Genomic DNA, 25,737 nt, shown 5'->3' with positions numbered 1-25,737 from the left:
CTAGGAAAATTTTGGCTTGCTCAGAAGCAGTACACTTAAGTTATTTTGCCTTTCACATTTAAAAATATTAACGCAGCCCAATTCTAAGCAGGGCAGGGAAGCTGAAGAGGATCAAACATCACCTAATTATTTTCTTCTTATCTCAATGTAGGAACAAGTATGAAAAGCTATAGATAAGAAAAATCGTAACATGAGGAACTTTTTCAATTAAGGATCCCTAGACACAGGGCCAGGGCCACGGGGAGGCAAGTGAGGCCCCTCGGCACAGCGTTGAGGGAGGCGCTCACCCTCAGGGCTGTCCTTATGTGTTACGTCCACGCACGGCACCTGCCTCCCGCCTTGTCCTGCGGGCACTGCCGACCAGCACGGATAGAAATACAGGACACTTGTACCTGAGACTTGCGCTTGAGTGAGATAATTATGGGGGAGTAAAATCACTTGGACATTTTATAAACTGGTGAGGGGAGAACAAAAGGAAAGGAATGATTTTCATAGCAGCACCTGGGGCGGGAGGGGCGGGCTCACCTCTGGCATGGAGCTGACCTCGTGCACCTGGCCGATGAGCTTACAGTAGGACTGAAAAAGCAGCAGCAGCTGGAAGTGTAGCTTATACAATCTCTGACACAGTTCCAATTGCTAAAGAGAGAATTTGCACGGGAAGACATAGTTACTAAAGATCATTCCTGTATAATAAGTGAAATCTTGGTGGAGGCTAACACTTCTTTTTTCATCAAGGAAACATAACCAGCTGTTACCATCCCAAATAAAACAAACAAAACCCAATTAGTAAATATCTGAGAAAAATCACTGTATCATACAGAATAAAACAGCCCCTGGAAGGTGACTAATTAAAAAGGAGTGGCTACAAAGGGACTTAGTGAACTGCCAAGTTTCCATGATATTTGCCAATTAAATCTCTACAAGTTATAGCTGTGGTTGTCTTAATTTTTATAAACTACATGTTTTTAAAAAAATTCTTTTTTTTAAAGTATATTTGAAAGATACAGCATTAAGTGGTTCTAGGTGTTAAATTTGTAAGTTCAGCAGACGCTTGGAAGATTACTCCTTGTGACAATTCTGGCCGCCGCTTAGGATGTAGGCAGTGATCCTAAAATCTGTGCAAACACCAGAGTCACGTGATCCTCTGAGGCCCTGCATCAGTTTTACTGATGATGCTTCTACTCGGTGCCCAATAAGTATTTGTCGAATTAGATAAAAAGGGCCCAAAGTGCTTACAAAAAGGAGAAATTATGAAAGCAAACAAAACTTTCTGTGGAAAGAACATTATACAAAATGGCCCTCGAGCCCTGTAGACACCTTTGGAGTTTAAAACGTTTTCATTACACAGAGGAAAGAATAAACCACGAGTAACTCCAGCACCAATGATCACACGACTCTCTGAGCTCATCTGCTTATAATGGCCTCTAAACTTTGCCTATTTTATCGCAGGAATGGCTTAGCTTCAAGGTAGTGGATGGGACTCCGTGAAAGGAAGAGGACAGCCTTCGCAGGTAGAATTTCAGGGCTCCACGTCACCACTGAAAGCGAGTTAAATACGTGGCTTAAGCCAAACGCATGACTGCTCAGTTTTCAAATGTGGTCAAGTGAGAATAAACAGGGCCTTTCAGTTTACTCATGGACTGAAAAGAACTCAGCTCAGAACTGAGAGCTGCTGAAGTGACTTAAAATGGTTCCCTCTAAAATCAGTTTACAGAGAGAAATGACAAGAACGTAAATTCGGGTTTTAGGAAGAATAGTCTGCTTAGCAGTATTAACATACTTTTGAGCCTAAGTTTTACAAGTTACTCAAGTTCATGCTAAGACTGCTGAATGAGGTCTTCTTTCTCCTCTCTCCCTGGCCCGTAGGAGAAAAAACAATTCTGCTCAGATTTATTTGATATCTCAATGCCAGTATCCAGCCTAAGTTTAAAGAAGTAGCTACACTCACTCGTTAACCCGAACCAGATCTTTGGTTATTTCAGTAAAATATTTTATTTGATGATCACTTAGACTTTTCTCTATAGAAAGCTTTCCAAATCTGGAGTAAAAGACAGCTTCCAGAGACTTGCAGATAAAAAAAAGGATTGTTTAAAAACAAAATATTACCTTTCACAATTTAGGGTGAAACCTAGCTATGAAATTGACTTTCCTAAGTGTCAGACAATGGTCATTATTACTACAAATATTCCCCTGATAGCATGGGAGTCCATAGCAACACAGGTTTCTACTTTGGGAGGAAGGTAGCCCAGAATGCTAATAAACTACATGTCTCAGGCCTACCAAATAAAAGGAAATGAAAAAGGGAAAAGCACGCTAAGAGATTTAACAGTAACAGTAAAAATAAGATTTGTTATGGGTCCATGCCTAAGTGGACAAAGAATATGAAAGAAAGTTAACTTACTGCAAGAGATTCCATTTGCTACACAGCAAGCATGGCACAGGAAACAAAGGAAAGGAAAGAAAGTACAGGGTCAGTGTAACGCATGCAACAGAAAGCACGCCCTCGTCCGAGAGCAGAACCGTCAGCAGTGTTAGCATCGCTTGCCCCCAACGTGATAAGTGGTTGCAAACATTGTACCCATTCAGCATGCGCAGCGGTCCAGTTAGGAACAAGCCGTAATGGGAAACCTGTCATTGAGAAATGTACCCTATGCTCTTTTAGATGAGTTGGTTTAGATTTTGTCAGCCCTGGAGACCAGAAGTCAAAACTTGTCTTGCTTGAAGATTTTACTGTTTACATGTCCATAATATTTGAACGCAGTAAAACTGTGAGGAGACCAGCTGATTAATTTGAAAGAACTACAGCCCCAAACAAATGAGACTATTGCTGAGTGTTAGTTAAGGCAGAGCCTTTAATATGTTTGGCTTCATATCTACTAAACTACGACTATCCAATTAGCCTGGAATATAACTAATAATTTAAGTGGCTTTTCCTTTGGAGTCAGGTTGCCTTCCACATTGAGACTGTTTTATAGGACTGCTAATATTGTTATTTCAAAGGACTGCACATTGTCCGTATGCTCCCAAACAAGTGTGAGATACAAGTAATTTTCTTGCATTTTTTTGTGTAATTTTCTTCCCCAGCAGACAATTTCTAAAAGTAATCTAGAACTGATGATTAGTCTAGAATAATATAAGTTTGTAACTGCACCATGTTCAACTATGGCTACCAGTTTTTGGTGTTACCATGTCATAACCACAGAATTGGTTCAAGGAAACTTTGGTTATGTGGAAAGAGATTACCACAACTTGACAGAATATTAAAAAAAAATCAAGTTGGCCATTCCTAATCATGGATCAATATGTCTGGTTCTGGATTTTCAAAATATTTAAGGACCTATCTAGCTCTTCTAATCCTTGACCAAAAAAAAGCCCCTTATTTTAAAGCTCTTTATAAAAAAAACTCTAGGTTAGCACCAGTTTAATGTATTGTACTTACCATAAGGTACAGTGCATTAAAAAAAAGCTACCAGATTATTTATTGGTATTTTCAAACATAAAGCATCACCAATAACAGCTCCCATCCCAATTCCCACCTCCCTACCCCTGTACTCCAAGGGTCTTTCCTGACCTCGCTTGTTACTAGTACCACGTGGGTTTGGCACATTGGTGACTGTTGTATTATGTTTACTGAGTAGTTTTTTGGACCCTGGCTATGAATATCTTCAAAGCTTTGAAAGACAAATGCCTTTGAATCTGTGAAATAGACTACACAACTGGAGGTGTTTACTATTTTCAAGAAAACTTTAACTATGCTAGATGTTTTTATAACCAAACCTTATGTGTTGAAAGACAGTGTTACACAAGAAAGGAGTACGGGGCCTGAGTCTTAAGTCTACATGTACAGAGTTTCCAGTGTGAAGACTTTTTAGAAAACATTAAATTTGATTGAGACATTTAGTATGTAATTTATTAGCACATAACTCCTCCCGTGGAATTTACTTTTCAGAAGCATGGAATGAAGCAAGTGCTGAGTAAATTACATGGTCTTGTGTGAAGAAAACTGCTATCTTTTTACTGTTTTCCAAAATAAGGTTGTAATCCAAGAAGGTCATGAAATCCGTTAAAGCAAAATGCTCTCTGTTCAGTGAAGGCAGATGAGACTTTCTGACTCCAGCTTGGTGCTAAGGAATTTCATTGTCAATAAATTCCTCCCACTCAGTGGTCAGGGCACAAAATTGTGTTTCTTGGGAGATGGCCAACTTGACGAACACTAGTTCTCAGGGTCCTCCTTAAACTCTCCTTATTCGGTAGCTAGTCCAAGCCACGTTGATATTTATTATCTCAGAATCCTTTCCTAGGCCACAGGGTGGGACCTAGTTTTCATTAGAGCTCCAAAAAATAGTGAGCAATGCCTTGCAAGGAAACTGTTGAGACTTCCCCACCCCGACGCCGTGCTGAGGTTTTCCTGTGTCCGGGCTTTGAAAATAATCCCTTTAGAAGTCTTTATAGATGTAGCTATGTTTTGGTGATTTAAGATTCTTTTGAAAATGTGGGAATGTCACTGTTTTCTTTGGTCACAAGGATTTTCTTCAAGCCCTCTTCCTGTACTCCAGATATAGCTTGATTTATATATTGGATTTAGAGGTATGTTTCCCCAAAATGAGAAAAAAAAAGATGTTAAAAATTGATAAGGGGGGAGGGTATAACTCAGTGGTAGAAGAGATGCTTAGCATGCATGAGGTCCTGAGTTAAATCCCCAGTACCTCCTCTAAAAATAAATAAATAAACCTCATTACCTGCCTCCCCCCCAAAATTTTGAAAAAACTGATGAACCTGGAATAATCTAGGTCTTAATCATTAACAACAGCACAGCCAGACTTGTTCCTCTGTGTTCTGCTCTGAAATGAGTTCTATGCTTATGATATAGCCAGTTAGGTAAAAATCTGAGTAAGTAGGCCTCAGTATACCATATAAGTTATAATTTTCATCATGTTTAATCTCTGAAAGTCACTGGTTTAAGCTAAACTAGAAAACATTTGGAAAATCTAGCCAAATATTGAAGCTTTCCTACTCAGTAAAACAGACGCATGCCATCTCCTAAGCAGGTGTGAACAATGCTAATCACCTGTTGCTAATACCATTTGGCTCTAGAACACCGATGACTACTGTGTTATGTTTGTTGAGTAAATTTTTTTGACCTTGGCCATGAATATCTTTCAAAGCTTTGAAAGATAAATACCTTTAAACCTATAATACAGATTATACAGACTGAGGTATTTGCTATTTTCAAGAAAACTTTTGCTTCAGCAGACACTTCCTTAGTACAGGAAAGAGGATTCCTTACAGCAAAAGACTGATTGTATCTGAAGGATGATGTTTAATGGGTTGCAATTTAGCTGTGGAAACATCTTGTCTTGTTCAACATGTAGCTTGTTCAGCTGGTAGAAGAACAGAGGTTGCAGGCTACTCTCCTTCATGGATTAGGCAGGGGTGGGAAATACACAGCTATGAAGGTTAGTATCCAGAAAGACTCTATGGTGACTTGACTATAATAAGATAAAATGTGGTGGGACTAAATATAAATGATTGTATTTGAGTCCAAGGAGTCAAATGTTCAAGTAGCACTCAGAAACAGCTGTAGAGAGGAACTAAAATCACTTCCAACAGTTGAAATGGCAGCCTCTCCAGCTGCCCCAGGGCCAGCTCTGCAGAACGGGGGAGGCGAGCTCTGCTGACTGGCGGTAGGGCCGATGCCCAGAGCCCAGGGCCCAGAGGCTTCACCCCTCCTACATTTCCGGGAACTTAACTACCCAGCAGTAGCCACTCCAGAGTGAATCCCGTGGGAGATGGAGAAGGGAAACCACAATCCTTAATCAGAAGTGCTGGTTTTAAGTCATAACAAGATCCCTCTCTCCTCCAGGCGCAGGCTGAGAAACCCCAGGGAAAGCAGTGTCTGCCCACGAGCGGAGCTATGCTCATGGCACGTGCGACTCACATCGCCTGCCTTGTTCTACATCCTGTGCGCTGTGCGACGCGCCTCACTCTAGGAGGGCTGGTACCGTAATCACCAGCAAGCCTAAATCCCTTACTGATCACACCTGTCTTTATGAAGAAAAGCCATCCCTCCGATACTTCTCCCATATTAGAGACACGTTTCTTAGGACACTGTTTGTTCCGCTGTCTTGCACACACACTGTGGCTTCTCTCCCTGCCTCCGCGTCAGCGTGAGCTCTGCACACAGGCGCTCGCATCTTATTTTCTTGCAGAGGCAGAGGAGAACACTCCCGTTTTTCTGGAAACAGACAGCTCTTGGTGTGTAGCTTTCATGTCCCCGTTTTGGGGCCTAAGGTACAGAAGCCCGTGTTTCCATTATACAGAAAACGCCAGTCCAGCATCGTGATGACTGGCATCTGGCTCTTGCCAGCAGGGTCAGGGACTCAGTGTGCTGAGGGGACAGTGGAGGGGTGGTCAATAGTTAGCTCAGGGTCATTGCTGGACTTTACAAAGGCAGGCCCCATGTTGCTAGCTCTTTTTTTTTTTTTTGAAAGAGATGCCAGAAATGCTGTTTTGAGTGTATGTATGAACAATTTTAATTTTTAAATGTTGGGTCAATTAAAAAATTGTACAAGCTAAATAAAACACATCTGTGAATTGCTTACAGCTTATAGGCCACCAGTGTGTCACCTTCCTCACTAATTTGATGTCTACAACTTCATGTTGACAACAGAAGAAAAATCAGAAAACAAATGTTCAACACCCAGCAAAGAGCTATATCCTTTTCTGCAAACAGTATGATAGCCATTTCTCACTTATGTCACCTGTTAAGAATGACTAGAAATCAGCTACGGGCAAAGACCAGACCAGATGGGGCAGGGTTCGGGGTGGGAAGATGCCACGTGCCTGTCTACGTGGTCACTCGCTCTGGCCGACTGACGTCTCCAACTGCTCAAGGGTTTACGTTGCTAGGTTTAATAAGCTGAGTACTAATCCTTCCATAAAGTCCACACTTCCCTGAACTAGAATGTACATGTGGAATCATTTTGGGCATGTTAGCTTTGCAATTTATGTCCAGACACAGATTCTTTGAATTAAAGCTCATTTCCTGTCTGCCTTCCATTTGTCCCCACACAAAGGATGCTCAGAATAACTGGCAACATCAAACTCATCCAGAAGACAGAGAATCTGACAAAAAAGAGAGCTGGAGTGAATCACTGGAGGGTAAGCCGTGCTCTGAGGTCAAACACTTGTTGGGTTTTGTTTTGGAATGGGAGCCAAATGGTAGAAATATCTCTACCAACTCTGGACATGAGAGCCATACTTGAATGGAGTGACACTGTCATTTCTCCTCAGGGCCAGCCCTGAAGGTGCTTTCTCATACTCTGAAGGATGCACAGTTTGACCTGCTTTTCTAGGTGTGACCCTGTAATCCCAAGGTGCCACCACCTTCTCTGCTTTGACCGGTCAGTAGCCTCCTAACTCATCCTCTCAAATCCACTCTTGTCCACTTCAGTCCATTTCCAGGGGAGATGGAATCACAACCACCTGGTAAAACATGGAATTACTTACCACTGCTGCTAAGGTTCGCACCCCAGCCCTGCATGGTCTGGCTTCTGCCAGCCTCCCCAGACTCTGCTCCACTTTTTCTCCCATCATCACTTTCCATACTCCTGCCTGGGGGCCTTGACACAGGCTCTCCACCCACCCCTTCACCTGGCGAGCTCTAGCTCGTGGCTGAGATCTCTGCTTAGACAGCATGTCTGTGGAGAAGCCGTCCCAGAACCGCCCGCCCACGGGGTCAGGTTCTCTTGCTATATTCTTTCATGCCTACTGTTCTGTCCTTTCCTTAACGGCACTTAACAGTTTACACCACGTATGACTCTTTGATTAATGTCTGTCTCCCTGAACAGATCAGAAGCTCCACCAGAGCAGAATTCATGAGTGTATCCACCATGGGGGCCGCACGGGAGCAACTGCAGAAGGAATGATTTTAATCTGTTCACACTTTTCTGCCCAGTTGCCTTTACAGTATGGCAGACATCTACAAGCCAACTGGTCTGAGGTGTGTACTTTGAAACCGATTTTTTTTTTCTCGTTTAGAACTTCTTTTGAGTGATTGCTGGAAGGTCAATAAAGCCTTTCTTCATTGAAGGAAGGAACTAAGTGGTGTAGTGAAGAATTAATGACATTTGCCTTTATATTCTGAACGAAGAATAGGTTTATTAGGAAACGGTTAGTATAGTTAGTGTCCAGCAGGAAGGTTATTTGTACACGTCTGCTTTTCCAAAAGGAAGAACCCACCCCAGATCCCATCAACACACAGTCATGCTTGTTGAATGTCATTCTGTCTTACTCTACAGGTGTCACGTGAATGTATGGTAAGACTCATTCTGCCTCTTCCTTTTTCAAGCTCCACGCTTCTTGGGTGGATCAGAATGAACACACCAAGTCAGAGCACAGAAAAGGTAAATTCCAACGGGCTTTTATTATTACCTTTTCTTCTGAGTCCCCTGGCTGACAGGTAATGACTCCATCTCTTGATCCTCCTGCAAATGTTGCCTTACAATTTGCAAGCCACTGTTAGAGAGAGAAACAGACGCAGGTAAATACAGTGATGTCCTAAGAGCACTTTTACCGTCAGTTCTGTCGGGGAAGATAGCTTATGCTTCTAATCACAGTGGAACAAAATTCGGCTAAAATGACTTTTTGAAAAAAATTTTTGGTTAAAGATTAACAATTTGGAATAAAAATACCTGTTTCTATGGGTTCAGCGATGGTTATTAAAAAATTTCAACATTTATAATTTCAACACTGTGATGCATCACCTTGAAGAATGGTTTCACCAGACCATTCCTAACTTATGTATAAACTAAAACAAAGTCACAGATGGTTAGAAACCTTTCATAAGATTGGGATTAGGAGGTGGGACCTACACTTCCTCACAGGCTGGGTAGTCCTGGACAATGCAACCCAACTCCTGGAGCCCCTTCCTCTCTGTTGTATTGCATGGCTTCTATGGAGAAGGCCTCTTCACCGTAAGAAGGGCTATAATAATAATATATTATAATGTAATATATTATAATATATAATAATATAATATTATAATAATAGCCCAGCTGCTTAGAGATTCTGCCAGTCTTAAGTATCTGGGTTAGTAACTAATACAGATGTGAAAGGAACCTCTGGGCAGAAGACAGCAGGCACTGAAGAACTAAAATTCACACTTGACGTCGAAAGACTGGCTCGTTCACCACCCAGAATGAAAGGATTACTTTTATGAACTGATGACTGAGAAGCTGGAAAACAATGACAGCAAAAGAGCCACAGAAAGAGAAGACAAAGGGGACAGTTGCAGCAGGAAGTCAGAACTCTCTCCCTTTGACAGGTCACGAGCTAAGCAATGACAGTAACAATAAACAAAAGCCCAGGAACTTTACAGTGAACGTTTTCTGTGTAGGAGGCACTTGTGCTGGGTAGTTTACATATATTATTTCTATTTTAAAGGCAGTATTGTGTTGTGGTTAAGAGCATGGACCTTTAAATCCCACAGACCTGGGTTTCAATACTACTCTTCTACCTCCCAGCTAACGAGAATAATAGTAGCAGCTCCCAGGGTAGTTGTAAGTGTTACACGATTTAATATAAGAGATGTAACTCTTATCAGGTTGTTGGGCGCATAGAAGGGAACTCAGGAGATGACAGGGGCTAGGACTGTGATGATGGTTATATCCTTACAACAGTTCTGCAAGTTAATTACTATTATCACTGCCTCGCAGATGGTGAACCTGAGACGAGACGGTCAGCAACTTATTCAAGGTCACTCATCCTTAACTGGCCGAGCTGCAATCTGAACTCCAGTCCATCTGACTTCAAAATCCATGCTCTTTTTATAGTGCTCAGTATATGACAGGCAGTGCTCCCTAGAAATTCCACATGATTATTTGCATCATGGATCGGGGGTTTGCATGGATGGTTTCTGGACTACTTCTTGTATTGTTTTACACGGGGGAGGTGATTAGGCTTCTTCGTTGATTTCTGCTTGGAGGAGGTACTGGGGATTGAACTCAGGACCTCTTGGGTGCTGAGCATGTGCTTTACACTCGAGCTATACCCTCCCCCCACTGGACCACCTCTGTCTCTAATATTTTACAGTTTAGATCTTTGAAGGGAGGAAAAAGTAAAGAGCAGGAGCTAAGACCAAGAGAAGCCATGGCATCAGCGAGAAACAGCTACCAAGAGGAGGAGACAGCCGGGATCCACCTCAACTAGTTTTGGGTGAGGCTAACCCTGGAAGGAAGTAATGAACAATTTTTAATTTCTGAGGAAAGAAAAGTTATAACGTTGATAAAGTGACATTAGGCAGATACTCACGTTCCCCAATTTCTTTCACGCACAGAAATGTAAGAGCTTACCGAGAGAGTGGCCTCTTTTCTGTTGTTGTAGGTGTCCAGATATTCTTGCAGTTCCAAAACACTGAACTTGAGCTTATCCAGAAGTCCACAAGACAGGAGCTAAAGAGAGGAAAACACTTGGTATTAAAACAGCTGCTAGAGAGATACCCAGACCAGGGCACGGCTACGCAGCTAGAAGAGAGAAGTAACGTCAGACGTCACGTGAAGTGGGGGCTGTGGCAGCCATTTTAATAAGCTGCGCAGTTTGTAGTTTTGCTCCGCTATCACCTGCACCTGCATTTGAATACAAGTGGTTAATCTAAATCTCCTATAAGAATGTCTACACTGATACGGGAAAAATACAGACAAACCTTAACAAGCATTCCACAGAAACGCTTATTAAGACTTGGTACCAATGTTAAGCATGGACTCCAGTGTCTTCACCCAGTAATACTCCAAGTAATGTGAAGACAGACCCCCAAATAGATTTGCAGACTGATTTTGTATTTAATCTGTACTTTAAATCCCTTAACACAGAATGACTTCTCATGTTGTATTCCTTGTGCAAGACAGCCAGCCACCAACCAAGTTCTTGGACAGACCGACTCTTCAAAGACTTAAAATCTAAGCACATCCTCATTGACACTAAGCCTCCGCGGTCCCTCAGCACAGGCGATGGTTCTGTGGTGTGCACGGGGCAGGTAAGCGGTAACGTGCCCTCCAGAGCTCGCCTGCCGTGCAAGGTTAGCACTGTATTTATAGTCACGAGTCAGCTGCCAGCCAGAGACCGTTTCAAACAGCCTTTAAACTCATCATCTGTGGCTGGGCTGGGTGAATCCACCCCGAGGGCAGGCATTCTCTTGGAAGTAGGGAAAGTGATGACACGTTGCTCCTTGGGGACCCATCTGGCTGGCCAGCCTGGCCCGGGGGAGGTGGCGGGGGGAAGGGTGAGGGCCACTCTGGGGGGTTCGCTCACCATATTCACAGCCATTAGAGCCATCAAAGGGGGCGCCAAGGACATGCAGGGGGCACAGAGGTGGATTTTTTCTTGGTTCCCTGCAGTGAATGCCTTGGCCTGGGCCGACCCAGGCCTCTGGGACCAATATTGCAACACAGTGCTGCTCGCTCACACACAAACTGTCTTTCAGACAAACCACGACACACACGTGCGTCCCTGAAGTTCCTGGGCAGGCCTTTGGCCACAGCGGCAGGCCTGGGGTACTCACAGTCTCGGCGTCCACGAAAAGCGTGGGGCACTCGGAGCAGGAGGTGAGCATCTGGGAAGAGCTGACAAACTTGGATCCGATGCCCCGGAGGTTGTCTCCCAGGTAACTGGCTGCGTCACAGGTTAGGAAGCAGAACCTTTTCTGAATATTCTGAAAGGCAAAACGATCATTATTTGTAAAGGCCACATTTTAACTCACGTACTAGAAAAAGCTATTTTTTAATCTTTGTAAGAATAACAAATGAGCACAGGTTCTCTGTGTAGCGAGGGAGGTGACAGAGGCAGAGTGAATGTTGGTCTTATGTAGATAATCACCCGGTGAGGACAAAATTTCTGCCTAAAATGCCATTTCTCAGTTGTGGACGTTCGTATAATCTTTTACATAAATGCTGCTTTGCTTTCTGTGGATGGTCGGTGCTGGTCAGCAGCGTGAGTCCTAGTGTGAGGATTCCTGAGATGACGTCAATGTGGATGAGAGGAAACAGGGCACGGGATAAACGTTTTCTGTTTCCGTGAGACAGAGCACTAACATGGGGCCTTCTGAAGAATTACAGGGTAAATTCTAGATGGGACCCCTCTCCCTGGGACAGCATGTGTGATTGGGGTCTCTGTCTTACAGCTTCGAGTCCGTCAACCCACTGAGCCTCCCAGCCAGGTGAAGACATTGAGGTTAAGTGCAATTAAAGGACTCACTCAAGGACACACAACTGGTAAGTGATGGGGGAAGGGGAGCCTGGTTCCAAGTTCATGTTCCTCCCCTCAACCCGTAATGCTCCCTGAGCAGTCCTACTCGTCCTCTACTATCTGGTGAAACACCACACTGAGGAAGAACCTGATTCACTGTGCCTGAGTCAGTGCCAAAATGAGAACACTTTTAGCTCCAGCTTCTAACACACAGTAACAAAAGGAAGAAAATAGTTAACCAAAAAATAATTCCAGTCCTGGGCACTGGCTTTCCCCAGAGAGATGTCATGCCTTCTGAACTGGAGAATCCAGTCCCTGAGAAATCCGTCCGGCCCTGCTCTGGGGAAGTTAGCAGGTCCCCCAAACAGCAGCAGGCTCTTGGTTCCTTATTAGAAAAATGCCAACCACGTGGCATATTATTTACTTTCTATTTGATATATCTGCAAATCTTGCTGGAGGGCATAACATTCATATGTCTTTATGGTGCTGTTAGTTTATGTGCAGTTAAAAAAAAAAACACAACAGAACGTTGCAGCCAAAAGACACAGGAAATGCCATGTGATCCAGGTCCTCCAAATAGCTTAGGGCTCCTTCCGTCTTATCCAAGGAACCGGCGAGATTTGGGTTTATTTTGTATTGTACTGAGAAGCTAGATCTTTCAGGGAACTTCAGAGCCACATGTGACTTCCAGATAAAAATATCACAGTTTGGTGGCACTGTGTGTGACCAAATGACAATATTCTAATACAGGAGCAGTGGGAAGGAAACACAGTGAGACACTTGGAACGATGTCCATGCTGGACATTAGAAACCATTTCCTTGATTTTAAAACCAAGTTATTCTTGCAATTACCTCCTCTGCACTTTGTCCAGAATCCAACCAAACAGGGAAACATGGTGCAGACTCACAAGGAAAGGTTGAAAAACAGTAAACAGACATGGTGAGGATGAAATGAGAGGTTAATAGACTGCACGTCTGAAGTGTGTTTCATTCCCAGCATATTTGATTAATACTGATTTTGCTACCAGTATTGCTCTCAATCACAGAGCACTTGATGGTAGCTGAGAAAATTCTTAAAAACTGAACTAGGAGGTACACATCTGTATTATTACTGCAGTTAAGCTCCTTAGGAATTGATCCAATACACTGATGAGAAAATAAGCCAAACCCCAGTGTCTGTGTCTGCCCGCCCCTGCCACGGTCCAGCCCCACGTCCCTGCTCATATGACAACCTGTTGCTATCCTGGCATTAAGTCAGAAGGTGTACATTTAAGGTTTATATTAAAAACATCCCCATTTTACTGCATTTACTGAGCAGAGCAACTGTCCCAACAGCTGGGGAATCAAAGCATGATCCCATAACCTGCCTTCTCTGGGGGAGACAGACACCTAACAGGTGATCCCAGTGCAGTGTGACGAGGGAACAGATGCAGCCACCATGTGCTCGGGTCCCAAGTGACAGGGGGGAGAAAGCAGGAAGGGAAGTCTTCACTGACTGAAGTGACATCCAGTCAGGGATCTGCGTATCCCTGGGAGTACAGCTGAGGGACAAGGAGAGAGGACAGCTCTTGGCAGAGGGAAGAGGGCTGCTCAGGACGGTAACACTGAGCATGGAGAGTCATGACTATAACACAAAAATTACCACAATTACTGAAATATACATTATTAACCATTATTTAAAAATAGACTTTAGAACAATGTAAATACAATAAATTACTCTGCTCCTGCATCCTTAACAATTACATTTACCTCAAGTGATAGCTTTCTGGTAGTCTATTTTTAAATTTCACTCTGGCTTTGTGTTGGGGTGCTTCTGGAATTCTTACTTCTCAGCAGCCCATTATTTTCTGTCTCAAGCCTAACAGTCCCTCCAGCCCCCAGTTCAAGCTCCTGTAACCTCATCTTCATGGCTGAGTAGTATTTCCAGCACTGCCCTTTTCCCCTAGTCCATATCAGCCTCAGACAGGGCACACAGGGCTAGTTATAACAAGGCATGTTATAAACTTTCAACCACCAATCAGAAGTCAAGCTCCCGCCACATCTACTTCAGTAGTCGTTGTAAGTGTATTATGGGGGAGCAAGTGAAATCTGAAGGTGTCCACGCGCGAGGCTGCTACACAGAACTTCTTGTGGTTGACACCCAGCCTGCCCTCTGCTGGCCACGTATGGTACTGCAACCCTTCCAAGGAGGGACATTTGTTTCCAATTTGCACAAAGACCCTATAGAGACTAGCTGGGCTGTGGGTCACATAGGAGCAAAGAATGACCTTTCATCTGTTTAGTAGCAGCTAAGGAAAGTAAGCAAGTGTTCACAACTACAGCTGGCATGCTTAAGGAATTCATGGGGAGCAGGAGATAGAAGACAAGGAAAGGAAGAACACAAATGATAGAGAAAAAAGAGCTACAGGAGAGGACGCGGCACAAAGAGGAGGAGGACGGGCCTGGCAGGAGATACCACTCAGTGGTCCCGAAGTCACGGCTGCCTGCCTGGGACAGATGATGTGAATAAAAGGCAGGATGGCGGCCCAGACCACTGATGGCAGCGTCCCCACAAGGCCAGTCTGGGGAGGCTGAGTGGAGGAAGGTTGAACAGAAGGAATTATAAATCCAGGTGACCGGAGGAGAGTCAGGTAAACCAGCACTAGCCGACAGCCAGCTGGCTCCCTGAGAGCCCTCCGACCCGGGCGAGCGCGTACCTTGAACAAGGAGGAGAACACGTGGAACGTGTACACAGCACACGAGCCGTCCGAGTCGCACATGAGCTGGTTGATGTGGCTGCGCCAGGCCTCCTCTGCGTCGTCACAGGCCGTGGGCTGAAACGCAGCGAGGATGGCTGAGAAGAAGGGCGATGGGGGCGGAGAGACTCCCCTCTCAACTTCCCCAAAGCTGGAAGAAAAGGGAACGACTGTCAGAAAGTGACGTCCTTCCCCCTGCTGGCTGGCTTGAGTTGAGTTCTCACCCGAGGCTGCCCCTTCTGCCCGCTCCTCCCGCCGAGGTTGCTCTGGGAACCTGGCCTTCATTCGGAGGCTCCAGGATTCTTTTTTGACTCTAGGAAACAGAATTTTCCCCTCTGTAATCTCTGGATTCCTCCAATTCTGATTTCCTTTCTACAGATGTGGTACCTTGTTTAGCCTTCAGCAACTGCCCCTCACTTTCCTGCTGGCCTTTCCCTGCACAGCAAACATTCGTTTGGCCATTTCAGTCCTTCCCATTTTTCTTTTTTTTTAATTTAATTTTTTTAATTGAAGTATAGTTAATTTACAGTGTTAATTTCAGCTGTACAGCCAAGTGATTCAGGTATATATATACATATATATATTTCAGATTCTTTTCCATTATAGCTTATAAGATACTGAATATACACTTCCCTGTGCTATACAGTAGGGCCTTGTTATTTTATATATAGTAATGTGTATCTGTTAATCCCAAACCCCTAATTTATCTCTTTCCTCTTTTCACTTTTCTATACAAAAAAAGGATGAGAAAAATTTTGAATCTTTTTACTTCTCTTTTGTGGAGGAAAAGTATTAATGAGTGCATATGCATAAATGTCTGAAGAAAGGAGACGAGGGAGGGAAGGAAATGAAAGAAGAGAGATGCAGGATGAGACAGAGAGGGACAAAGAAAGGAGAAAAAAGAACAAAGTGTGCAAAGCCATGTCCTCCTCCAGGCTTCACCTAGACGGACAGACAGGGGTCACTGTAGCAGAAGGCCTCTGTCCAGCCAGAAGCTCTCACTTAGTTCTTACTTTTAACATTCAGAGGAGTGGTTTTAGGATTCTGGCTTTCTTCTCTGATGCTACAGTACATCTGCAGCGTTATCCTTTGTGATTTATTCTAGATGCTGCATTAGTGGTTTTTAAAAAATTGATTCCTCTTTATATTTTTTCCTATTCATATTCTCTGACTAGATCTTACTAGTCTCAGAAATGTCAGCCACGAGGCTGAAAGCCACCCCCTTAAACAAAGAGTCGGTATTTAGCTTATAAAGGGCCTCTTGTTCTGGACTCTCAACTCAAAGTGGAAAGAACTCCCTGCTCCCAAGCCCTGCCAAGCTTGCTTATTTTCCGAGCTGACAGGGCCTGGACCCCGTCCCCAGGCCCTTCGTTGGCTTTGTGCGTTACTCTAGGGCTTCATGAGTTCCTGCGTGCCCAGCCCTTTCAGCTCCACATGAGGCCCCCACTGGGGTCAGATGATTCCATCCCGTCGAGGGCCCTCCAAGTTAGATGTCAACTTGGACTCCATTAGGAAGTCCCAGCAGTGCAAGCCTGACATTTAGCTGGAGTTAGAGCGAACCCAGTAAGACGTGACAGGTGCAGGCGCCCCAGGGCTGCCTTACCTTGCGAGAGTAAACTGGTCCAGTGCCCGACTGCCTTTTTCTTCTGCCTCGGTCATGTCCAGGCTGAAGCTATCGCTGCACTCGAAAGTGCCTGGGAGCTCGTTGATGGAGCCGGACAGATCATCCTCATGCACAGTGGCGTCCTCCTCCTCCGGGACAGCGTCAGCCTGGAAGCGCAGAAAGAGAAAAGAACCCCCGCCGTGTGTAAGAATATCTACAGGAGGATCTGCAATCCTGAGCGTAACGGGAACGGGGGGCCCGTGTCTTCTAGCTATGGTGTAGCCAGTGTGTCTTGTCAGTCTCTTCCGGTGAGCGTTCCCAAGGAGACTCTCAGTAGATTACCATTTTTGACCCACGTTTATGGAGTATAGATGCTAAACTTAGGAAGGACCCTAGAGGCCCCCCTGGTTCAGCCACCACATTTCATAGACAAGACGTGGATGTTTGTCGTGGGGAAGGGCCATGTCTGATACCAGGGAGACTGGCAGGGCCAGAGCGGGGATGAGAACCGCCATCCCTGGATTTGGAACTCTTCCCATTGTACAACCCCAGCCTGCCAAAGCCGGCCGTCCAATAGAGGGTCTCTTACCCGTGGAAATGATGGGATGGTCACGGCTCCATACCTATCCGCAGTGCGCACGAGTGATCCGCAGTTACTCACTGAGCCCACCATGCTGAAAGGCCTTTCCATGGGGAAAACTTTCTGAGATCTACATACACACATGCTTTAACCTGCGGAACATCCCTCGACTCTAACAGATACCCAGCTCGCTATGACACGTGGGAAGAGCAGCGAGGAGAGGGCCCTAGGGCAGGCAGGGCTGGGATCAGTCGGGGGCAGGAAAGAGATGTGGCAAGTGGAATGGAAAAAGAGGCTGGGCTTGAACGCGGGCCAGGGGGAAACCCTCCGGAGAACTGATTGTTCTTTATGAGAGGAAGGAAGGCAACTGTGTCCCAGAGCAGAAGAGAAGAGGAAGAGATCACACATACAGGGTTCCGTGAGTCATTTTCTTACAACAAAAACAAAACCAAGGCAAAAGAGACATATCTATGAATTAGGACGTTATCATGGGCTGACATATGGCTACCAGCTTAGTATTTTGAGTATAGGATTAACAGGGAAATTAGGAATGTTTACAGATAATGTTAAGGAAATAGGATATCTTATGTCTTTGAAGGAATTGCTTGTAAAGACTGTGTTTCAGAGGCTTATCCATATCTGCTGCTTCCTGCTTTAAAACTAGAGTGGTGCCAACAAGACGGGCCTCTGGTGATTGGGCTGGGTTATCAGTGTGTATAAACTTAATCTATTGGGGGTGGGCTGAGTTCTTTTAAAAATATCTTTTATCTTCTCTTTCAAACATCATAGGTACACCAAACACTACAGAAACCTAGCTCATGTTGAAAAACAGATAGCTTTTCAGAAATTAGACTCAACCTTTTCTTGATAGAATTCCTTGAGAAAATTAGATTTCTGTATGAGTTCATGAAAATATTACTACTTAGGAAAGGCTCTGTATGAGAAATCTATACAACTTAGCATTCAAAATAGAAAAATTGAGAAAATGATTATTGCAAGACTGAGAAATGTCAAATGTTACACTTATTTTGTGATGTCCTTTCAATGAAATTTAATTTCTCAATCTTAAGATTCTGGCATTTTAATCTCAGACAAATTTCCTTTATATCCCCCCCCTTTTTTTTTGGTAAAAAAAGGACACTGCAAATTCTAAGAATCCTGGTTCTAGTCCTTTTGCAGTGAGGCAGTCTTAGAAATAATTCTTTCTTAAGCTTCAGTATTTTTAGGTGATTGCAATTTGGTTGGCTGCCCTAACCAAGGGCAGATTTTGCTAGATCTCTGGTATATTTTTAGTGCACTATAAAAGAATACAAATGGCCAGTATTAGATTTTTCCATTAGAAGGATCAGAAATAATATATTTTTATAAATTTTTTTCTTTTTTTTTTTTTCACTTTTAAATTTACACCACCGTAACCAAACTCAGGTTAAAGAAAACTTTATCCTAACAGCAATAGGTTATTTTGGTATTTCTAATATAAGGAAATAAAATTCTATACTAATGGGCATATATGTGGGCACATATGTAAAAACAGTGTGGGAGTTAATAGTTTTATAGACAGGAAATTTTATTGAAATTTTGATAAAATAAACTTTAAATGAAATACACATTGTTAGATTTTTTTTTTCCTTTAAGCTGACCTTCTAAATAGGGAAACTGTGTCCGTAACTTACTTTTCTCCTCAGAGAGCCTGATTAGGACTGTTCTGTGTGAATCTCTTTTGTGTATAATACTATGATACTGAAAATTCTGATAGTCTGCCAAACGGAATCAATGTACAGATTGTGTAATTGGTCCCTACGTAGGAAAAAATTTCCCCCAACACATGCATACACCCACACCTCACTTGGCATATTGCTTTATAAAAGTCAGGACAAAGCAAGGGTTTCTCAGTCTCCGCGATCTCAGACACAGACCAATTTGTTAATCAGCAGTGTTCACACTACGTGGAAAACACAAAAATGTTTCATTTTAAAAGGACCTCAAATCAAATCTCTTTCAACCCACAAGAAGGTGGCTGCTCAAGTCTGTGAGAGTAAAACAACTTCAAAACCTGGGCTTAGGTGCACAAACTCCATTATGCCAAAAAAAGAAAGAAAGGAAAAGACAAAGATGGTCCCTCCACTTGTTTAACCCGCTAGGAATGCTCAGAAAATTGGAAGTGCTTTTTCTTTAAGAAAATGACGGTCAACAATTGCCAAAATCTCCTCACCTTTGAACCCTCAGAGATCTGAAGGTTGTTCATATCAGGCAAAGCTGCATTGAAGCCAGTCATTCTGGAGTTAAAGGAGTGGGGGTCAGCGGGGGTCAGATCGCAGGCCGTCGTGAGCGATGCCATGGGGTTAGTCTCCTCAGAAGGGGAGAGGGTCATGATCTGAGGACAAAGCAAAGGGAAGAAAACAGAGTGATGTTCGAGTCGTTAGAGGCTCTACTTCAGTCTTCGCACGAGCTCACACAGGCTGGTTGGTGGCGGCTACGTACTGACGGTCCCACCTGCACACTTCACTGCTACGGAACGTAAGCGCGGCAGCCGGCGGTCTGGTGTGACGGTGCCGCTCTCCAAAACACAAATACCCTGACTTCCAGATCGCCCCATCAAAACGTCTGTCCTGCCATGTTTCCTCACACTTCAGATGTCTGAGGATTTTTTTTTTTCCAAAAAGATTCCAGCATAATAGAAGTTACTGGGGGAAAATCTAGGCCTGAACAGACTTGATGGCGCTCAGAGCTCATCAAAAAGCCCAGCTTTTGTTTCCATTTGCAACCTAGGGAGAAAAGGCCAGTTAGACTCAGACACCACCGGACACTTCAGGTTTTGGTTTAGCCGCTGTGGGAAGTTTCTCGAGCTGCACCTGGAAACTGCAGCGCTGCCTGAACTACAGAAAGCAGTCTGGCATCTCCTGGGAAGAGCAGCTGGGTGGGCTCCCACTTACTAGGTCAGAGTGCTCCAGGATCTGGCTGGTCGTGAGGTCCTCCTCTTCGGAGGACTCGTCGGAATCCTCGTGGTTCATTTTATTGAGGCTGGGAGAGCTTCCCGAAAGCTGGCGCTCCTCCAGGAGCTGCATGTCACACTTGTCCAGGCTGTCCAGAGAGCGCCTGCGTACTCCCCAGTTGAAGTTGTCCATACTCTCGCCCTGAAATCACACCATCAGCTGCTGTGTTTAGGTCAGAAACCTCCCTGCACTCAGACCGTCACACCTTCAGCTAGCCACAGCTCAGAAAGAAGCACTCTCACAATCAGCCCTCCAGCCCTCCTGGCCCCGGGCACCAGACTTTTCGCTTCCAAGATGTGGAAAGCAGTAAAGAGCACACTGTTCCCACCTAAACGCATGTTAAGTCCTAGGCAGACGTGACTACACACTCTTCTTTGGCCTAGTGAGTCATATTTTGTTTTCTTACAAGGTGACCTGTGGGGATACGCTATGAAGAATCTGTGTCAACAACAACCTGTCAGAAAGAGACTGAACAGTAAAACAACGTCAAAGAGGTGGCTCCTGCCCCACATCCCGCCCCACTTTAGTCCCGATTTCAGAAAGAGAAGTGGGAGCTATGCTCGTGGCACATTCCACGCCCTTCGGGTATTACGTAGACGAGCATTAGGTCAACATTCCAGCCGTTTCTGCCGCAGCGGTTTTCACAGATCAAATGCAGAGTTAAAGAGTATGAGAGAGCAGCTGGGCGTGGCCTGACGCTCATGCACTACGCAGGGGCCGGGCAGCAAGGCTGAAGGTTTGCATGAGGCGCATCTTTAAATAAGTGTCCCAACATAGAAAATAATTCCCTCCTTGGGCCTGAATGAACTGCCTTGGTACCAAGGGTCACTGCTAAACTGTACATTTGGATTCACTGAGAACGAGGCTAAGTGGCAATGTGTTTTTTTTTTTTTTAACTTGAAAAAAAATCTTTATTTTTTTATTTCATTTTTTAAAAAAATGGGGGTACTGGGGATTGAACCCAGGACCTCATGCATGCTAAGCATGCACTCTACCACTGGGCTATTTCCCTTCCTGGCAATGTAAGTGTTAAAGATTTCAGGCATATTTCTCTACCACCATCAGATGTTAAGTTTACTTGACGAACATAAAATTTTTTTTCTAAAAACTAAACTGGGTTTTATTTTTCTCTCTGTTAAGCTATTCTCTATAGGAATAAAACATGCGAAATACTACCAGCCCACTGGTAAGCAAATTTTAACCTATTAACAAATAGGTAATCTGAATAAAATCTAGCACAGAATCCTGTCATTTATTAGTCATTTGAAATAGTGACAGTTCACTGAAATAAATAAAATAACTTTATGGTGAGAGCTCAGTAAGTAGCATCATAATATAATTTCAGTGAGAGATGTAAATTACTATTAAAATTAATGAGCATTAATTGTATTAATTTTTCTCTTGTTTTAAGGATCTGTTTTTTCTGGTTCCCAATAAGACAAAGCTGGTCATTCTCACAGAGCTCTCTTATAAAAATGCTTAGCTTTTCCCAAGTCTGTTTTGGCTATTCACAGGGGAAGGCAGCAGATGAGAATCCTGTACACATTCTGGATATGGAAATTTCTATCTTTATCCACCCCCATTTCTGATGTTTATGATTGTTTTTAGGACTGTTTGATTATAAGAGGAAAACTGAGAATATGGTTTCCATATTTTGTAGCTGTATCTGTACCTTTTATGCTGTGATAAATTACCATCAGATAATTTTTTTTTCCTGGTAGAAAAGGCTTTGTTAAGCTGATATTTTAAAATAGCTATTTCAGTGAAAAAAAAAAAAGTGGAAGAGGCAAGAGTTCTGGGAAGGAAAAAAAATGGAATGTGTGAAGAAATAAAGAAGTTAAAGAAAAGGGGAGTGTAATACAGAATAAAAAGAAGAATGTGAAAACTACTGGGAGAAATGGACAGACACACAACATAAATTCACACAGTTGACTCTCTGGCACCAAATCAATGGATGGGTTGGATGAACTATCTCAGGCAGCAGTTCTGGAAGTGTCCCACTCTGAGCCCGGGTTGCATGGAGCTTGCAGACAAATACAGACAGCTCAGGCCAGAGAACGCTGCGCTGGGCACAGACCACTGCCGCTGGTCTGACCACAGCTCAGGTGAAGCCTGAATCAGCCGGGTGTGGGAACTGAAGTCAGGGAAGCTGTTTTTGCAGGAGTAATATCTGGGTGTCCTGCCAGAGAATGCAGTAACTCCATCAGAAGCAAAGGTGTTGAAATTGTCTGCCTGGTGGGGGCTGAGAGGCTGGGATGGAACAGTGCCGTAGCCTTGCCGACGTGCAAGTCAGTGGTGATTAAAAGTCAGCTGGGCCTTCTCATGGCACAGGAATACCCTTCCTGGGAGAGCCACCCTCCACCTCCCCCACACCCAGGTGTCAGGTTTGCATTTTATGCCGCATACGAGGTTAAAAGCCAAAACTGTATTGCTGATTAAGTCAGATTTTCTGTGTGAGAACATTTAGAAGATAGCTAACTCTTCTGGATGGACAATGTGCACGTGTCAGTTCTCAAGCTTAAATCACCCCTCAGGATTTCTAGTGAGATGAGAAAGTATTAATAACTCAATATTCTAGAAATGTTGAAATAATATTCTTTGAAGTAATTTTTTTCTTATTGGAATTCCATCAAGTAAGAATTACTGCTGCAGGAATATGGATGGACTGTGGTCAAAATATGTTTCCCCAAATGTCCCTACTTAGTGTAAGTCCTTATTGCCTAGATACTGGGTGATGATAGGTCAGTTTGCTCAGGATAATCCTGGTTCATGCCTGCTGTCTGGGTATAATTATTACCAGACCCTCTTTCACTTGCAAAAGGGTCCTCATTTGAATGAAACCATACAAAGATAGCTCCTAATTCCTGGAAAATGAAAGGAATTGATTGGAAGTGTATGTGGTAAATTGTTAGATAAAGCTTACTGACTTCACCTTTAACAAAAGAGTTTAACAATAAAACCAATCCGGTTGTACAACTTCCTGATCAGAAATTACGGGATTTCCATGGATCCTATTTAAAAACTTACTTTCTCTCATGAGATATAATCATGCAACTTCCAGAACTAGACACAGAAAGATTTTAAAACTACCTTGTATTTATACTTTAGAAAGCATTTCCCTTCTAGAGCAACCAAGAAAAATACTTCCTTCTGTCACACACACCTCAGTGTACATACGGAAATAGGCACACATACTCTAGACGGGAGGAAAAAAGCAATTATGTTGTTATAAATCTGCAACGATGCAAAACATCTACTAGCATATCCGAATCAAAAATAGCACCATCTTACCTGAAGTTCCTGGGAAGCAGATTGAATGGACAGAAAAACAAATAAGAGGTCTATTTAAAATGATTATATTACAGATACTCAAGTGCATTTGTCTTAGTTTTAATACAACAGCAACAGTACTAACAATATATACTTACATAGATGCAACTTAAAAAAATGATAAAGATACATAAACCCCAAAGAGAAAAATCAGTATCAAACACCAGATATTCCAAACCTCTTAGTGGTGGATGATGTAGTTGGTAACACATCACAAATGCAATTTCTGAAATAGCCTTCCACTTCAGTGAAAACTTTGATCTCCTCAACACTTTTTTTTTTTGGAATGCCTACATTTCTATTTAGGGGAAAATTATGGAATGTCACGGGAAGACGCATGGGGGTCATCAGCTGGGAAAAAAAGGTGACATCACCTGATCCTGCTCACAAAGCCAGAGGTGCGTGTGATCATGATTTGTTTCACTGCTGATGTGCAATTAATAGCAAAGACACAGCACCTTTTAAAGATTCAGAAGAGTTCAAAGGCAAACCCTTAAATATATTAGTCAATACATTCTGAGGCTATTTGATGAAAAGGAACAGACATGACAAAAAAATTCTCTCTCTCTTTTTTTTCTGATAAATGTGTTTTGATCTAGAAGTCAAATATGCTTAACTTTCTCAGATGAGGAAATACTGAAATTATTCACCAATGCCAGTACAAAGGAACAGACATTTAGAAGGCATACTATGTACATGGAGCTATGTGAAAAGCTTTGCCCAGGTCATCTTAGTGGAGCCTCACATCAACTCTGTGGGCCTGTACTGTCACACCCATTCAGCAGAAGAAGATGCCAAGAGAAGCTGCATCCATGCTTAAGGTCATGCAGCTGGGTCAGTGGCAGAGTTGAAAGTCACAGTTGGACCTGTCTGGCTCCAAAGCCCAGGCACTTTCACGCCACCACTCCGCAAGCACGCTACAATCTCTAATGATAACCTTATGGAGAAGTAGCAAAACATTCTCAAATGGTTTATTTATTTGGAGAAAATCTATACTTTCACATTCCTGAGTTTCTTATAAAATCTTAATCACACAAGATCAAATAATCCCTATGATTTTTTAGTTCTTGGTGGCTAGGACAAAAAAACTCTAGAAGGAAGGTGCAGTATTCATTATTTATCATCTCTGAAAAACATTAGTATAATGTTTATTTTTAAGTGATAGGCACCTAAGGTTTTCCTTACTTTGTTTTGATAGAAAGTAAATTTGTTAGTCGTTCTGAAATTGTGTCTGATTCCTCTACATCATTCTTGCTAGGTCCCTTCACATAACACCTTTTCTTTGGCTGAGACTGAAAAACAATGCCTCTCTTGTTTCATCAATTTTTCCCTCCTTATTTTAATCTCCAGAGTGAAGAGGATGCCCAAGCTTGAATTCTAGCCTAAAAACAAAGGTTAGGTCAGTTGCCCAGATCAGAAAGCTCATCTTTTAACATTCCATATATCCCCTGGATCACTTCAAAACTATTCAAAACAGTTGTATTTTGCATGAGACTTTAAATAATTCTCACCACATTTAATGGCTGATTTCTTTATCACTAATAATAGTTAAGTCAGAAAATGCTGCAATACTTTTTACTGGTTCTAGAACAATTCAAGGTGAAAAGCTGACACTTATTTTAAAGGTGCCTTGCAGTCAATGCCTTTAGACTCTTTAAGGACTGGGTCTGCTAACTTGTTTTCCAGGGAGAGAATTGGTAAAGAAACATTCTTCATTCTGAGGACAGGATGCTCCCTTGCTGGCGCAGACAGCCAGGGCGGTCAGTGGTCCAGGAAGGACAAAGGTGGCTCGCTCCTCAGCCTCCCCTGGACATGAGTGGATTGATTAACAATCGTATCCTTGGAGGGAAGGTAAGCAGCCACTTGAAGCATCATTTTCCTAACTTAAGTTCGGAGGTGCCTACCTGCCAAAGGCTGTATCAGCTTTGGCTCTGGGCCTCCATTTTAACTGCATGACTAGCAGAAAGCCCTGTCTTTGTCTGGGAAATACAGCACGCTCAGTGAAATGTGAGCTCAAGTATGTGAAGCAGCATCGCATGCCAGGCTGGGGACCAGGTGGACAGATGCCAGTCTCACTCCAGGGAACTTAAGTGTTAATCCCAGGAGGCGGAAGGCTGCCCCTCAGCTGGAACATGTCCCCGAGCTGCTGAAAATGGCGCCCCTCCTTCTGATCCCAGTTTTCAAAAACATGACTCGTAACTGAAAGCACCTTATTACCATGATGAGCGTTCACATAAATGAATCTGCATTTGCCTG

The 25,737-nt window shown here is 43.3% G+C and overlaps 2 protein-coding genes across 11 annotated transcripts in view; one reads left to right on the top strand and one right to left on the bottom strand.

The window, feature by feature from the left end:
* Window positions 1–11,564, top strand: part of ZAR1L (zygote arrest 1 like) — a 48,486-nt gene extending 36,922 nt beyond the window's left edge. The window contains exons 4-10 of one of the 7 annotated variants that reach the window (XR_012079917.1): window positions 6,605–6,732; window positions 7,077–7,403; window positions 7,851–8,002; window positions 8,351–8,405; window positions 10,093–10,215; window positions 10,905–11,032; window positions 11,480–11,564. Coding sequence is in view for 1 of the 7 variants with exons in the window: in XM_072976095.1 (XP_072832196.1) it covers window positions 1,450–1,488 (39 nt within the window). In the remaining 6 variants the exon portion in view is untranslated. Of the gene's footprint in view, window positions 1–1,449; window positions 1,938–6,604; window positions 7,404–7,850; window positions 8,003–8,350; window positions 8,406–10,092; window positions 10,216–10,868; window positions 11,033–11,479 lie in introns of those variants that run through there. The other 6 variants (XR_012079914.1, XR_012079915.1, XR_012079913.1 and 3 more) reach the window with 6 other exon arrangements.
* FRY (FRY microtubule binding protein) overlaps window positions 1–25,737 on the bottom strand; it is a 364,076-nt gene that overhangs the window by 5,833 nt on the left and 332,506 nt on the right. For all 4 annotated transcript variants that reach the window (XM_072976088.1, XM_072976089.1, XM_072976086.1 and 1 more), the window contains 8 exons: window positions 20,092–20,292; window positions 19,371–19,532; window positions 16,579–16,745; window positions 14,937–15,126; window positions 11,558–11,707; window positions 10,353–10,451; window positions 8,434–8,517; window positions 526–636 (listed from right to left, as the gene is read on the bottom strand). In XM_072976088.1, coding sequence (XP_072832189.1) covers window positions 526–636; window positions 8,434–8,517; window positions 10,353–10,451; window positions 11,558–11,707; window positions 14,937–15,126; window positions 16,579–16,745; window positions 19,371–19,532; window positions 20,092–20,292 — 1,164 coding nt within the window. The remainder of the gene's footprint in view (window positions 1–525; window positions 637–8,433; window positions 8,518–10,352; window positions 10,452–11,557; window positions 11,708–14,936; window positions 15,127–16,578; window positions 16,746–19,370; window positions 19,533–20,091; window positions 20,293–25,737) is intronic.

This window comes from Vicugna pacos, chromosome 14 (genome assembly GCF_048564905.1).
Source record: "Vicugna pacos chromosome 14, VicPac4, whole genome shotgun sequence".
Lineage (NCBI taxonomy): Eukaryota > Metazoa > Chordata > Mammalia > Artiodactyla > Camelidae > Vicugna > Vicugna pacos.
This window is presented reverse-complemented; position numbering and strand designations above follow the sequence as displayed.